This window comes from Siniperca chuatsi, linkage group LG20 (assembly GCF_020085105.1).
Source record: "Siniperca chuatsi isolate FFG_IHB_CAS linkage group LG20, ASM2008510v1, whole genome shotgun sequence".
Taxonomy (NCBI): domain Eukaryota; kingdom Metazoa; phylum Chordata; class Actinopteri; order Centrarchiformes; family Sinipercidae; genus Siniperca; species Siniperca chuatsi.
In genome coordinates this window covers 3,773,178-3,787,544 of record NC_058061.1, presented here as the reverse complement: position 1 = coordinate 3,787,544, position 14,367 = coordinate 3,773,178, and the positions used below count along the sequence as shown (strand labels likewise).

Sequence of the window (14,367 nt, the reverse complement as noted above, 5' to 3'; positions counted from 1 at the left end):
GATGAAATAGACACACATATCTAATGGTAAAATCCTCAATTTAATCTCAGTGTAAGATACAGTGGCAACTGTAACATTAGTAGGCCTGCAACTCATTATTTTCATAATCTATTAGTCTGCCAATCATTTTCTCGATTAATCACTTTGTCTATGAAATGTGAGTGAAAAATGGCCATTGTAATTTCAAACAGCCGTAAAATTTCTTGTTTTATTCAGCCAACAGTGCAAAACAAACACATTCAGTTTACTATCATATATGACAAAGAAGAGCATTAAATCCTCACATTTGAGGGGCTGGAACTATAAATAAGTAGTATTTTGGCTTGAAAAATGACAAACAATTAATCGATAGCTGCCAATTACTTTTCTGTTATTCGACTAATTGGTTAAGTGAATAATCTGATAGTTGCAGCTCTAAGCAACATCAGCATCTCATAATTACAAATCCCTAAAATCCATTACTATTAAGAACTCCCCTCGTGTTTCTCAGAAAGCAGAATGAAATGAGGTAATCATTATCTGCTGTACCTGCTGAGGACGCCGTTAACTGGTTGTGTGTTTTGACTTTTCCAAGGGCCGGCCTCTGTGTAGGCGATGTGGGCGGTGCCTGTGTTCTCCAGCCGTTCTGAACCAACATCCTGCATCGACAGATAAGAAGAAAACCAGTGAGACTACACCTTGTGTTAACTGGCACAGTAACACAGGCTGACCAACAGCACTTAGCGGACACAGAATATTTAAGGAAACTACATAATAGACTAACTGAATAATCCCAGTCCTGTGGCCTTGAATTACTCGGTCCCGATTTGTGAAAAGGGCGGGGCTCTCGCAAAATGTAAAAACCTATTCTGCACTGTCATCAAGACGCATCGCTTGGATGTCCTTCTTCACAAGCGTTCACACACAAATTAACACAATTTCAGGGTTTCAATCAAACTTAAGTTATCCTAGGTCTTGCACTCTCAATTTGGAGGTCTCTGTTCTCTAATTCCACAATTGACAGTTCCTCGTTTATCTATAATATTTATTCAGTAATCTTGCTGTGAGAGCAGATGTGTTAAACCAACAATACGCCTCAGCAAAGACACAAAAGCATGCCAGTGGATCGAGGTTAAAGTGAAGACTGACTGTATGACTAATCAAAATACAGCAGTCCAAATGTAAACCACAAAGATAAGAGGCCACGCCTGCAGTTGTACTGGTTTAACAAACATTTGTATAAACAGTCAAACCTATCCATGAGACAGGCTCATCCTGGGATAAATTATTTGGATATGAATGCTGAATGAGCTTATTACACAAAATCTCTTTTGTCTGATTCATTTCAGACCTGAGAGACAGAAAAAAAAAAAAATTATAATAAAAAAAAACAATTTCCTGTGAACATTTAACATTTCGTTTAACACCAGATGCTTTGACAAGAACAAACAAGTTGAATGTTTCATTGATTATCAGGTACCTCTGAATAAACTTGTAAGTGCACAAGAGACTCAACAGCTTACATTTACCTACCTCTGTGTGTGTGTGTGTGTGTGTGTGTGTGTGTGTGTGTGTGTGTGTGTGTGTGTGTGTGTGTGTGTGTGTGCGCGCGCACTGAATGCAGGCTGGTTTAACCACATATTTACTGTGAACTTCATACATTTACACATTGAAAACTGACCAGCATTATTAATATATTTCACACTTGAATGGTAGGTTAACTTGAATGGGCCAGCGTGTTATTCAAACAGCATTTGGATGTTTTTTATTTCAATGTTTGAAGCTTAAAGATATAAATTGAAGACTGTTTTTTGCTGAGCCTTTGCTGCAAGAAATATTCCCTAAATTACAGCTACACTAAGGTTTTTGAGGCTCATTCTTGCTCTTAATACAATTTATTACACATTAATATTAACTGTGAGTTCTTCTTTCACCCAGTGACCTTGCAATTTTTAAATCATTACCACAAATGTATCACCCGATATAAAAAAAAAAGACAAGCAAATTCAGTCACTTTTGCCTCAATAATCACATAAACTCCTCAGGATCCTGGAGAACACTCAATAAGAGATACTACATATGAAAGCCAGATTTAAGAACAACCTCAAACTGTGAATGAACCTTAATAGACAAGTAGGCTTATAGGCTGCGGACATTACAAATTAATTTGGTCCGGACCCAAGAAGACCAAAGCACAGCTGTACAGGCACACCACCCTCTGTTAACTTCCACTCTGCTTACCTGAGTATTTACAGGCTCTGTCTTCACTTCTGTCCCACTTGCAGACACTGCGCTGGGGGAAACGCCTCCCAACTCTACTGAGCCCTATAGAATCAAGACCTGAGAGTTATACTTCCACCCCAAAGATAAATATAAGGAGTATATTTATGTCACTAACTGATCGAACAGCTCAGTGTTTCTGCCAACACATCAGAGACATAGCGAAATCATGTGGTAGCATTTAACACACACACACACAAATCTAACATAAGAGCGAGCAACTGACCTTGCTGGCGCGGATTTGTCTGTAGATGTCGGTCTGCTGTCGAATGCGGTACTCCAAGTCCGAGATGTGGGCCTGGAGCCAGTTCCAGTGGCTGATGATAGCAGCTCGCTCCACGGTGTAGCGGCTCTCTGCCCTCTTCCATCTGGGGGTCAAAAAGGGTGTGAGTGCTCGTTTTAAGGTGAACAGATGAGATTCTGGATGAAATTTGGCAACAAAAAAGCCTATCCACCATAAAAAAAACATACAAATGTAATTATTTATATTTTAAATAGAGCGGCAACGATGAGTAGATTATTCAATTAGTTGAGAAAAATAATTAGCAACTATTTTGATAATCGATTAATCATTTGTCATTTTTTAAGCAAAACTACCAAAAAAATTGCTGTTTTCAGCCTCTCAAATATGAAGATTTTTTTGCATTTCTCTATTTTACATCATTGTAAACAGAATATCTTTGGGTTTTGGACTGTTGGCCGGGTAAAACAAGAAATTTGAAGACGTCGCCTTTGACTCGGAGAACCTGGGAGGGACATTTTTCATTATTTTCTGATGTTTTAAAGACTAAATTAAATTGAGAAAATGTTGTCCCAATTTCAGTAAAGTCAATTCATTTTCCCAAATATAAATTATTCAGTTGCATGTAGTGTACAGGCAAGTATGATGGAAGCCTGGCCTGTCAGGAATCATCCCATCAAATAAAATACATTGAAAAATTCATATAAATTTATAAATATAACACTAAAATTGATAATTTAGAGCACATTATCTAGTGAGCTGCCAAGCATTTCCCCTGTCAGACTGCAGAGGTCAGTGAATCAGCATTATACAAAGCTCCCAGCAATGGCAACTGCAGGCACCCTGGAAAAGCATTCTAATCAAAAGGCAATGTGATCAGGCGTGCATCAAAAGTGTGGGAGAAATATAAAAACGGGGATTTTCATTATACTGGTTTATTAAATGGCAAAGAATGAATGCCAACTGAGAGCAGAGTACTCCATTTTACCAGTATGACACAGAATGGGCATTTCAAAGGCAGACATGAGAGGAAAATGTCTGCTCTTGCACTGTGCAGCAGCATCCACAGAGGGCGCCGTTTCATCAAAATACAGGCTGCAGTGACCGTGGCTGAACAATGAAAAAAAAATATATAAAAATGACTCAGATGGCAGACAAAGATAGACCTTGCACTCCTCTGCGCTTTCTCCTCCCCACACCCGTCTCTGTTTTCAATATTCAGAGCTCCACCAGGAAGGAGGAAGTTGAGAAAGGCTACTGCTGAGAGAGGGAGAAGAGATGGGAAGGGAAGGGGAGGAAGAGGGGAGTAAAAGAGGGACAACAAGGACTGGGAAGCTCTGGCAGCCTGGAGAGGAACAGACGGGCTTTAAAAGCAATCTACAGGCCACAGGGTGCTGGAGGGGGTGGGGCTGGGTCAGGGAACAGTGCGGCAGACACACAACCAACAATTCAACTAGGCATCCTGTCTTATTGTGGAGCTGAGCGGAAGGAGAGTTATTGTGGCTTTGATGCAGAAATCAGCCACCAACCATCCAAAAAGATGTTTTGATTCCTTTCTATGCTCAGCTACAACATTTAACAATATATGGCTTGTTCACGGCAATATAGTACCAAGGACACTGCTGCAAATGCAGCTGCAGTGTTACCTGCTAATAACATTTCCTATTGTTATTCTACAGGCTCAATCCTGTTCTGCACATAAAAAACAAACAAACAAACATGTACTGTTCTTACACACTGGGTGGTAAATGTTCAAACACTGCAACACTCCTGCACACGCCCATGGCTGGTGCATCAGATCAATGCACTGGCAATTAATTTGCATCTGTGAGTTCCTGTGGAGACTCATCTCAGAACAACACTGGTGGCGCAAAGTGTGTCGCACAAATCTACTGCACAAATTACTCTGAGCCTGTGTGCCGTGATTCACCATTAGGGCTTTTCCATTGGCGCTTTTGGCCATGCCGAGTCAAACCATGTTGCGTTGATTTGCGTTTCCATTAGCAGTTTGAACGTGCCAAGTCACGCCCGAGACAGCCCATCTCCCGAGTCGGGTCAAAGCGCACCCGGCCGCCTTCAAGCAGCACTTCGGCTGCATTCGCAAAATCGGGCAATGTGGCACCTTCCCAACATAACGTTTTATTTCTCCGATTCACTGCTTTGTTCTCGCTAACGCCACCCCCTCTCTTCATTCACGCTCGCTCGACCACCGCTGCTCTCCCTAGCTCGTTGAGCCGGGGAGGAGGGGCCAACTTTTAGAAACAGCAACCGACAAGTCCTACTCATTCTGCCAAGACACACCTTCAAGTGGGCAGTCGTGTTGTAATGGAGATGCTGGGCTGAATCAAACCGAGTCAAGCCAAGCCAGCACATGTGCATGGAAAAGGGCTACATGTGGTGGGTGGACAACTGATTCACCAAAGGGGGGGGATATGCCAGATGTGATGTCCCTCAGGGTGAACTGGAAAAGGATCAAGGAGATTCATACTCTCTACGACAGAGAAGACTGGGCATATATTGCAGAGAGTGTCAAAACACTAAAAGCAGGAGCAGACATCTCAGCATTGGTCTGCTTACAAAAGGCAAGTAAAGGCTGTCCACAAGATGACAGAGAAGGGACACGGAGACCTGATCGGAGGGGAGGTAAGGTTGAAGGTTATATCACAAGAACTGACTCAGACTTGACTTATAGGCGAATTAAAATAATTAACTATAGAGAGAGCAGAAAACTCATCAGAAAACTCTGGGTCCAGTGGACAAGAGCTGGCAAGCACTAGTGTAGATTATAGTGAAAGGGAGGCAGGAAGAGCTAAAACAGCAGTTTAGTAAAAAATATAAACACACAGAGGCCATTACAAGTCCAATGACCTTTAATCGTCAAGAGTGACGGAAGAGGGATCAGTTAGCAGCATTGAGAAATCCCCCTCCTCCCAACACAAGAGCTCCACCACCGCCCCCGACTCTAACCAGGACATATTTTCCTCCCCCCTACTCCCATACACAAAGCACCGGCGGCAATCAGGACAGCCGTCGTTTTCTGGCAGTCAGCACATTCTCCATTGTGGTGCTTCTCTGGATGCAGCACATATGTTGTATGGTGGTGGGCACCCCTGTACCATACTGTCCCTTCCAAAACCAACACGACCATTCAAAAATGTGGCCCAGCTCTCGGCCAAACACTAACAGGCCTCTGAGCTGAGAGCTGGCCGCTGTGCCGGACGACATATCTACACCCGATATATGTCCTTCCACTAGAAATGTACCATCAACAGAGAAGACGTGTGATGTTCCTTCATGCTAAGAGAACCAATTCTCTTACGGACACTTTAAAAAACAGACCCAGACATTATTTTAGGTGCTGTTCAATCAGTGCTACAAGTGAATAATGCCAATCACCATTTATATGCCAAATCAAGTGCATTTTTTGTCAACAATTTGATCATCTTTGGTGAAATTTGCACTTTTTGAATTGTCTCGCTCCACGCTCCTCATCTTTCTGCTCTCCTCTGCTCTATAGTCTGTGCTTGTTAATACGGGAGGGGGATGTACTTTCCATATGCAGGGTTCGGCCAGTGATGTTGCTAGGTACGCGTCCTGCATCTCTGACGCATTAAAATCGGACAAACAGTAGCAATAAACCAAATAAAACCTCGCTTTTAGAACACGAGTTTTACCCGAAAGTTTTGGCAGCGCACCAGTTGGTGTGTATCAGCTGTAGCACTCTAGTAAACTTAGCCCGGTTAGTCAGGCTCATGTAGTATCGCTGCTCGACTGTATGGGAGGATTACGGTTTCCCAGCTAGTTAAAGTGAACATGGACAGAGATTAGTGACAAACTGTATGCTGACATTGTTGAACTGAAGTCGGGTTTGTCTGTGGAAACACTTCAATCATCATTTACGACAGCATCACCCGAATGTGTCAAATAGCGTAACAAGACATAGTCAGACTGAAAGGCGAGTCCGCCTCCCCTCAGCGTTCAGGCAGCCTCTCGCTGCAGATTCGGACCGTGCCAAAGTAATAACTAATGCTACAGGAGTGTTTTTCACTGCAGATGTGTCTAGAGAATACAGGCTTAAGCTCTGCTACAATGTGCCTTAATGTGTGCATGTTAATCAGTCCCTTGTGCCGCTTTTTATAAACGAGCACAAGTTCAGGAATTATCAACAGGTCAGAGTCTGATGTATTTATTTGTGTTATTTATTTCTTCTTATTAACAATATGCCAGTATTTGAGTGCCTTATCTATTACAGTAAGAATTATGGCCAATGAGCCACTGTTTAATGTTTACTTTTTTCCAACCGAGGTACATACCAAACTGTGAATTTTGTGAACAGTTACACACATAACATGATATAACCATATAACATCAAACATGAGTTTAACGCTACAATTTGTCAGAAAACAAATTTTATTGTGGACCCACTCAAATGATCACCTGTGGGTCCCGGAGACTCACTACATTGAAAACCTTTCAACATCACTTGTCCTTCCGACAAGTTAATTTGCCTCTCACTTGTCCAGGTAAAAATCACAATTTACTTTTTTCGTTTTGTCTGCGAATGCAGAATTCAGACGAACAGCTGAAAGCATCCAAACCGTGTCACCATGTAAATGATTCAATTTATGAATTTTATTAAAGCAGCTATATGTAGCATTTTCACCTCAACAAATAATTTTCACATTCATTTAGAGATTATATATAAAAATAGGCAACGTAGAGTCAATGAATGTTCAGATAATCCTCTAGGTGACCTGCTTTCGCTATTTTACTTTTCTCATAATGGACCGGTATTTGAAATGCCATATGGCTATTGTAGTTTTTATTTGAGCCATTTTGTAGTTCTTAAGAGCTGCCTTATCTTTAGAGATAACATAACCCAGTAATGACAACTAATCACATCAGATGAGGTGTGGCAGAGAAAGACAGTTAGGTCTGCCGCCAAATACTCCATGTGACATGTTGAGCAGATACTGCAAGAAATTACAAAACCTCAGAGAACAAAAGTAAAACTTTACAGCAATGTGGCCCGTGCGCTAAAATCGGGGAAAAGCTGACGTTTTCCCTTTCATTGTTCGAAACATTTACATGATTTTCCATTAATCTACCATACATAAGAATGTAAATACAAGGCTTTTATAAATCCCAATAAATATGACCCCGTACAGTAACATTTAACACTGCCCCAATGTGTAGAGAGGCAGCTGGCTTTCTGAACAGTGAATGGTGCTGAAATTAAGTCACCAGATGAATTACAAACAAATATTATAATTTAGCCTATTTGACCAGAACAGATGTGTTAACAACAGTACTTTTATCCAAACATAAATGATGCAAAGTATCAGCAACAGCTCATCATAATGAATCATTCTTAAAGTGATTTTAAAACGTCAGTGGTGAGTTCTTTTTGTTCTTGGTGAACCACAGGAAGATTTGGCACATGCGTAATACATTTCTTCAGATGCATATTTTATGGTGTGGTCTCAATTTTTAATTCTTCACTCTTACTGTTACAACTTACCCCAGGTTGTGTTACAACTTACTCCGGCAGTGGGGCAGGTTGTAACAATGGAACTCCTTGTATTTGACATAATCGATTTCTGTGATATAGTTGGAGAAGTTGGAGTTGCTATTTGTAGTAAACCAATAAGGGGACTTTGTGTCAAAATCTGAGAGCTCTAACACAAAAATTAAGCGAGTCAAAAAGTGTTACAGCCATCCCCGGTCTCCCCTCCTCTGATTATTTTGTCCGAGAGCATTTTTTTTTAACATCAACAACATGACAGATGCGTTGTGTTTAGGTAACGTCAAACTTTGATAGCAAGCGTTCATTTCAAAATCGGTATTCTGAATGTATTCATTTAACTAAATAGCTGAGTAATGAGTGGCACATAACATGAAGACACACGGTATTACTTTTAACTTGTTCGGTGGGGCAAGTAGATTTCTCTTCCACTTGCCCTACAAAAAAGCCACTTTATGTCGAGCCCTGAAATGGACACACAATTGGCTAGTGGAAGGAGATTTACTCTGAGGCAATGTAATTATACTGCACACTATGTAATTCTCAAGAAATTGTAATCTGCTCTGCCATTTTTTGCTTATCATTTCATCACGTTACATGCAAGTGTCCTGTATGATGTTATGATGACGTATAAGTACTCAGAAACAAGGGTTCAGACATATGCATTATACCTTATCCCTCACTGCGCTGCGGAGAAATTTTGCTGCACCTTTATTTGTTTGCTCTTTATTACTATTTATTTACTATTTTATAAGAAACGGTTTTATCAGAATATACTACTTCCACAGTTAAATTCAGAAATTCAAAATCTCCCAAAAGCGTATAATACAATTTTTTCCTTTCTGAATATCAAATGATCATATCAACCTTAATTTATGGAAAATCAATACATACACAATAGGGTTTGGGTCGTCTTATGGGCTACTCCTATAAAAGGTACTATCATTTTTTTATATACTTTCTTTTATACTTTTTAAATGTAATGTTGGATATTAATTACTATTTCTATTTTTTTGCACATTTGAGCCCGTTTACAGCCCGTCGGCACCTACTTTTCCTCTCTATCGCCTGCATTTGAGCAGATGTTGATCAGTGCCAGTGGCAAATCACCTTGCATTATGGCGGCGACAAACTTGGTCGCTAAAAAAAAAAAAAGGTACCACTTAGGACATCTGGCAGTTTTACATGCTTTCACTGGGAGTAAATATTGTGGTTAAATAAGCTGTTTTTCTTTTAGAAAATCAGGCTTTTAAATCACAATGTTAAGATGGTAGAGGGCTCAGTGGTCGATGACTGTCAGCCGTCAGCGATGGCCAAACCTAACACACAATACATTTTAAAAAGGTCCAATTCAAAAATCTACTTATCCACAACACCAAAAAATGAATTTAGGGCAAAACAGTAAGCATAGACCACAACAAATATCAGTGAGGAGGCAGTGAATTGAGCTGCCTCTAAACAGCACAAAATATGCAGCCATCCTGGACGGTGTCCTCAGCTGTGTCCTCTGACACTTTTATACACAAAAATATAATACAGCTCTAGCTGGAAGTGCAGCTTGAATCTTCCTCCTTTTCCTCACATCGATTCATTTCCTTGTTTCAGCAAGGTTTTGCAGATGTGCCACAACTCTAAAGCACTGCTGTTGATTGAAAACAGGATTTGAATGTCCATATTTTGCTCAGGCTGGCAATGAAGAGAGGTTAAGGGTCTCCAAACCTGCCATGCTAGCTCTCCAAGCCATCCTGCCACAATAATTCAACACTGCACCCTCAAAAACTTTCTTTGCAGACAACCGGCCATTAAAGCAAAGCTGTGATGCAGGCTATATTTTCTAAATGCAGTTACTGGGCTGCCAAACATATCTAATCTAAACTGGAGTGGCATTTTAATTGTGGCCTATTTTGGGCTAAGGATGCACTGTGTAGCTATATAGATTATGAGGGAAAACCCAACTATTGTATTAGGACTAATACTCAATATTAACTCCAACTGTGGGCAAAAAACACTTGATCAGGACAGCCCAAAGTAAGCCTGTCTGACTTACACAAGGCAGTTGTCTCAGTTTTTAATGTGCATTAGGTGACAACTAATGAGTCCATAATTTCCACTGTATTATACCCATGTTCATATTTTAAAACATGAGCTACTTGAACAAAAATCTACCAGAGCAACATTGATAGAGGTAAAGCAAAACAAAGACCTGCAGACATTTTGCTTTTCCATATCAAAATACAATAAAAACCAGTCTGCAATTACCTTTCACAAACCATCCAGTCATCATTCATGCTCAGTAACAAGAACAAGGGAAATCAAAGCAGCAGCTGTCATTTTAATTTTGTTGTTCTCTAGAGTCCAAAATGTTCAAAGCATATTACAAGAGCTGAAAATTACCCAAACACTGAAACATTTGTGGAGACTGAAAACTGCCTTATTTTTCAGGTCTATTCTGATGTGCCAGGACGGCTGGCTGGAGTTTCACATGACAGCTGGTTAAACTCATCTTTTACAGGAAGAAACTGCCCGGGGGCCGGGATTGTGGACGAGGTAGGCAGACAGGGTGTGGGGCAGGAAAAACTAGAGAGGGCAAATTCAGCCAGAGAGCTGCAGCAGTCATTACATAAAAGAGGGGGGTTATGTAACGCCTGTGGGTTCGTGTTGAGGAACTTGGTCCGAGCTAAAACACATCCAGATGTGTCAAACGGGACAGAAACCTATACATGCTCTCACATACGTACATACATACACGCTCACAGAGGAATGAAAAGAGGGGAAAACATAGCTAAGCTACTCAGACTGCAGAGTAATGCTGAGCCATAAGCATGAAAGGCACGCTGTAGTCTCAGCCAGCCTAGTTACCCTAGTTCACTAGCAGCAGGCAGACAGGCATTTTAACTGTCTTATTGCATTAAGATCATACAAACATGTAGTCTGGATCATCTGATAGACAAAAAGCCTGCAAACCTCGGTACATTTTGTTGCTGGTCAGATAACATAATTTCAGACATTTTCATTGTTCTGTCTATGAGCCGTTATGTAAGCTCTGAGATTTCCTGATGAGCATTATTGTTGCCTCAGAAACAAGAAACTGTGCCCACTCGCTTCTTAACACAGAACAACCCGTGCTTCATGTAACATGCCTAAATAACAGACTTCCCATGAATATTTTATTCTAATGTATCAACTGTCTCAGTCATTTTGCAGCTAGTATAAAAGCAGACTTCATTTCTGAAGCTAGCAGCACCCACACCCTGGTAGAGGCCATTATGGACGTCACATTCAGACAGACACACTGGCTAGAGCAGAAAGGCCCTGCAGCATAAGCACGGCAACAGATGCTGGCTGGCCCCCAATCCCCTAAGATACGGGAAACCACTTCTACAGTATAGACAGGGATGACAGGATTAGTTCTAAGCAATGCGCTGCATCCAAACAAGCAACCCAAATAGGTTATCTTCCACACTCCTAAAAACTCAGCCGACGTTAAATAATTGAGGTGCTGCTGCCTGAAGAAGACATTACATTGTCTCTAGCATTGGCTGGTGTAGTGCTGTAAGCCATTAATTGGTAACTGAGACAAAATGTCAGCTGTGAAAATGTGGCATTATGGGTACACACACACACACACACACACACACACACACACACCCTATTCCTGGAAGACAAACTAACAGTGAGGTATGGTTTTTCCTCTGCAGGGTTGGGAGCTGAGAACCAGTTTTTCACTTGTTGTGGGATGCATGATTATACAATGTGCATCAGACGGCTGCTTATAAAAAGGCATTACAGATGGACAGTTTTAGATTTCCAAGGCAGCTTCCACTCAGTGTCCAGAGAATTATTAGGCTTACATGTGCTACCACTTGGCAAACATTTGCAAACCTTTCACACATGGCTTATTCAGGAACATCTGAGCAAATTAACGTAGCTCTCTGAGCCTGTTTTGTTTTGCTCAATGGACATAATTTTGCTGTATTGTGTAGCAAGTAATACAGGCCAACAAAACTACTGTGCCCTTATAAAAACCATTGCTGAACCAGCTGTCAAGTGTGCTCAGGTTTGGGTTATTTTTATTAGTGAAAAATTACATGGTGTTGCTTAACACAACTCTTGCAGGGAAGGCAATGTCTCAATATTTGCTTCAGCAGGCCGTTATGTGGGTCAGCATCTAAAGATTATAGTTACTGATTAATCAGTTTCCTCCAGTCAACTAGATTTATTATAAAATGAATTCAAGGAATTCCAAAGAACATTTAAGTAAGCTATATGCACAACCAAAAGCCCAAAATGAATTAGTCATCAGTAACTACACCTGTATTACATTTAACCAGACCGGGCAGACTACTGTAGTACACCTAGTCTGGCAGATTTTTCTTCAACAGGTATAGGAAGAAACAAGGAATTTACACTGAAAGTAAATAGTTAATGTAGTTACTGAACATGCTAGAAATGCTGTGGGTTTATGTACATACATTAACTCCAGCTTTTTCAATGAGGTATACAAAAGCAACTATTTTCCTGTTATGTTGGAGGTTTCAATGTTCGCACAAGCTGCAGTAAACATCCGCCATTTCATCTTTTACAATTACACCCTGTAATATTTAATACTGATCTGACAAAAAAAAAAAGCACTAAAAATGTCCATGCTTTTATGGAGATCTATTTTTACGCACTGAGGACTTTGCAGTCGTTAACAACAGTGACTAAGGTAGCAAGAAGGTGCTGTACCTGCTTCACAATAACATCCTTACAATGGTTGGCCACTGGAAAGCTTTCATGGTAAAGCAGGAACAAGATGTGTCATGTTTGCTATAAAAGACTTCAGAATGAAGCAGATGAGAAAAAAACGAATGTGCTAGCAGTAATTTTGCCTGGTTGTTTAAGGAGCTTGGTCATGATTAGAGAAAAACGCAGCGATGACTAAAGAGCTAGGAGGTAGGAGAGGTAGGAGTCATGTTACCATTGTATTGAGGTAGCTGCCTTATCCCTACAGTTAAATATGAATAATACCTCGGCATCTTTTAGATGCTTTGTCAAAAAAAAAAAGGAACTACATGTAGGAAGTATTTAACAGGCTGTTCAGAGACTGCAAGAACTACGCAGTGATGTTGAGAGGTTTTCAAAGTAGTGCGTCCCCGGGACCCACAGGTGGTCATTTGAGTGGGTCTCCAATTAAAGTGTTTTTTGACATTTGTAGTGTTAAACTTGTGTTTGATGTTATTTGGCTATAATTACGGTTATATTCATGTATGTTAAACATGTATCTGAAAATTAAACAAACAGAATCCCAAATCTGAAAACTTTATTTACACAACAATGTCACGTCATCATGACATATTAGTCTAAAAGAAATTCCAGCAACAGTTTTTTTTAGCCAGCAATATGTTTTATCTTGTTCTTTGGTGGCATTTTAAAACTTTTTCCTTTCGCTGATTATTCTGGGGCACAAGGAAGGAAGGAACAGGGCTGTGCGTAGTGAGTGTGTGTTTGGGTGAGAGAGAGTGAGTGACAGTGACTGCACTCAGTGCAGACAGGGAAAGGTTAGCAGTGAAGTTGTCTAGTGGTAGTAAATGTACAGTGCAGGTTACAGTTTGCCCATGAACAAAGCCGGAGGAAAACCAAGTCTTCCCTGTGCTTCCCGACCACGGTCTGAAAGCTGCAGCAGGAACGGTCAACACTATGGTTAAGTTACCTCATTAAGCAGATCATATGATTATAAAAAAATACTTCAAATACTAGTCAGAGATAAACTACTCTTATTAGCTTTTTACTCGCAAGACTTTTATTGCACTTTCAGTAACAAGATACATCACAATGTTACGATGGTCGATGACATCGTTTATCGGCCTAACCCTATAGGTGCGCGCTGATAGTGACTTTATTGCGTCCTTTCATATTTTAATGTGCAGGGCGCATACCTAGCAACATTACTACATATGATTGGTCTACTTGGGCTCAGCGAACAACCAGAGCTGGTTGCTTTAAATCAGAGCATGAACATAACTAGAGAATGCAAATACAATTACTTTGGGAATGTAAAAAATGCACAACACTGCTTGATAATGTACGACACAATCAAGTGTGCTGAAGTAGTGCTACGACAAAGGGTTCAATCCTACGCTCAAATATCAATCCCGCCTTCATAAACACCATCATGGCCTGCGATTAATGCAGCCTTTAACCTTATTTTCCTTTGTGTGGCATTTATATTTATGTGATTATTTGGTATAAACACACACACAATAAATACCCTTGGTCCCAGCCAAATTCAGAATGACAATGCATGGACGTACCAAAATATACATTTTTATCTCTAATTTAATCTGAAAATGTTTTTTTTTTT

At 40.5% G+C, this 14,367-nt stretch overlaps 1 protein-coding gene across 13 annotated transcripts in view; it reads right to left on the bottom strand.

Annotated features, from left to right (window-relative positions):
- LOC122868202 (KAT8 regulatory NSL complex subunit 1-like) overlaps nucleotides 1–14,367 on the bottom strand; it is a 33,707-nt gene that overhangs the window by 8,537 nt on the left and 10,803 nt on the right. For 12 of the 13 annotated variants that reach the window (XM_044179989.1, XM_044180000.1, XM_044179991.1 and 9 more), the window contains 3 exons: nucleotides 2,486–2,627; nucleotides 2,221–2,304; nucleotides 529–638 (listed from right to left, as the gene is read on the bottom strand). In XM_044179989.1, the coding sequence (XP_044035924.1) occupies nucleotides 529–638; nucleotides 2,221–2,304; nucleotides 2,486–2,627 (336 nt within the window). The remainder of the gene's footprint in view (nucleotides 1–528; nucleotides 639–2,220; nucleotides 2,305–2,485; nucleotides 2,628–14,367) is intronic. The other variant, XM_044180001.1, reaches the window with a different exon arrangement.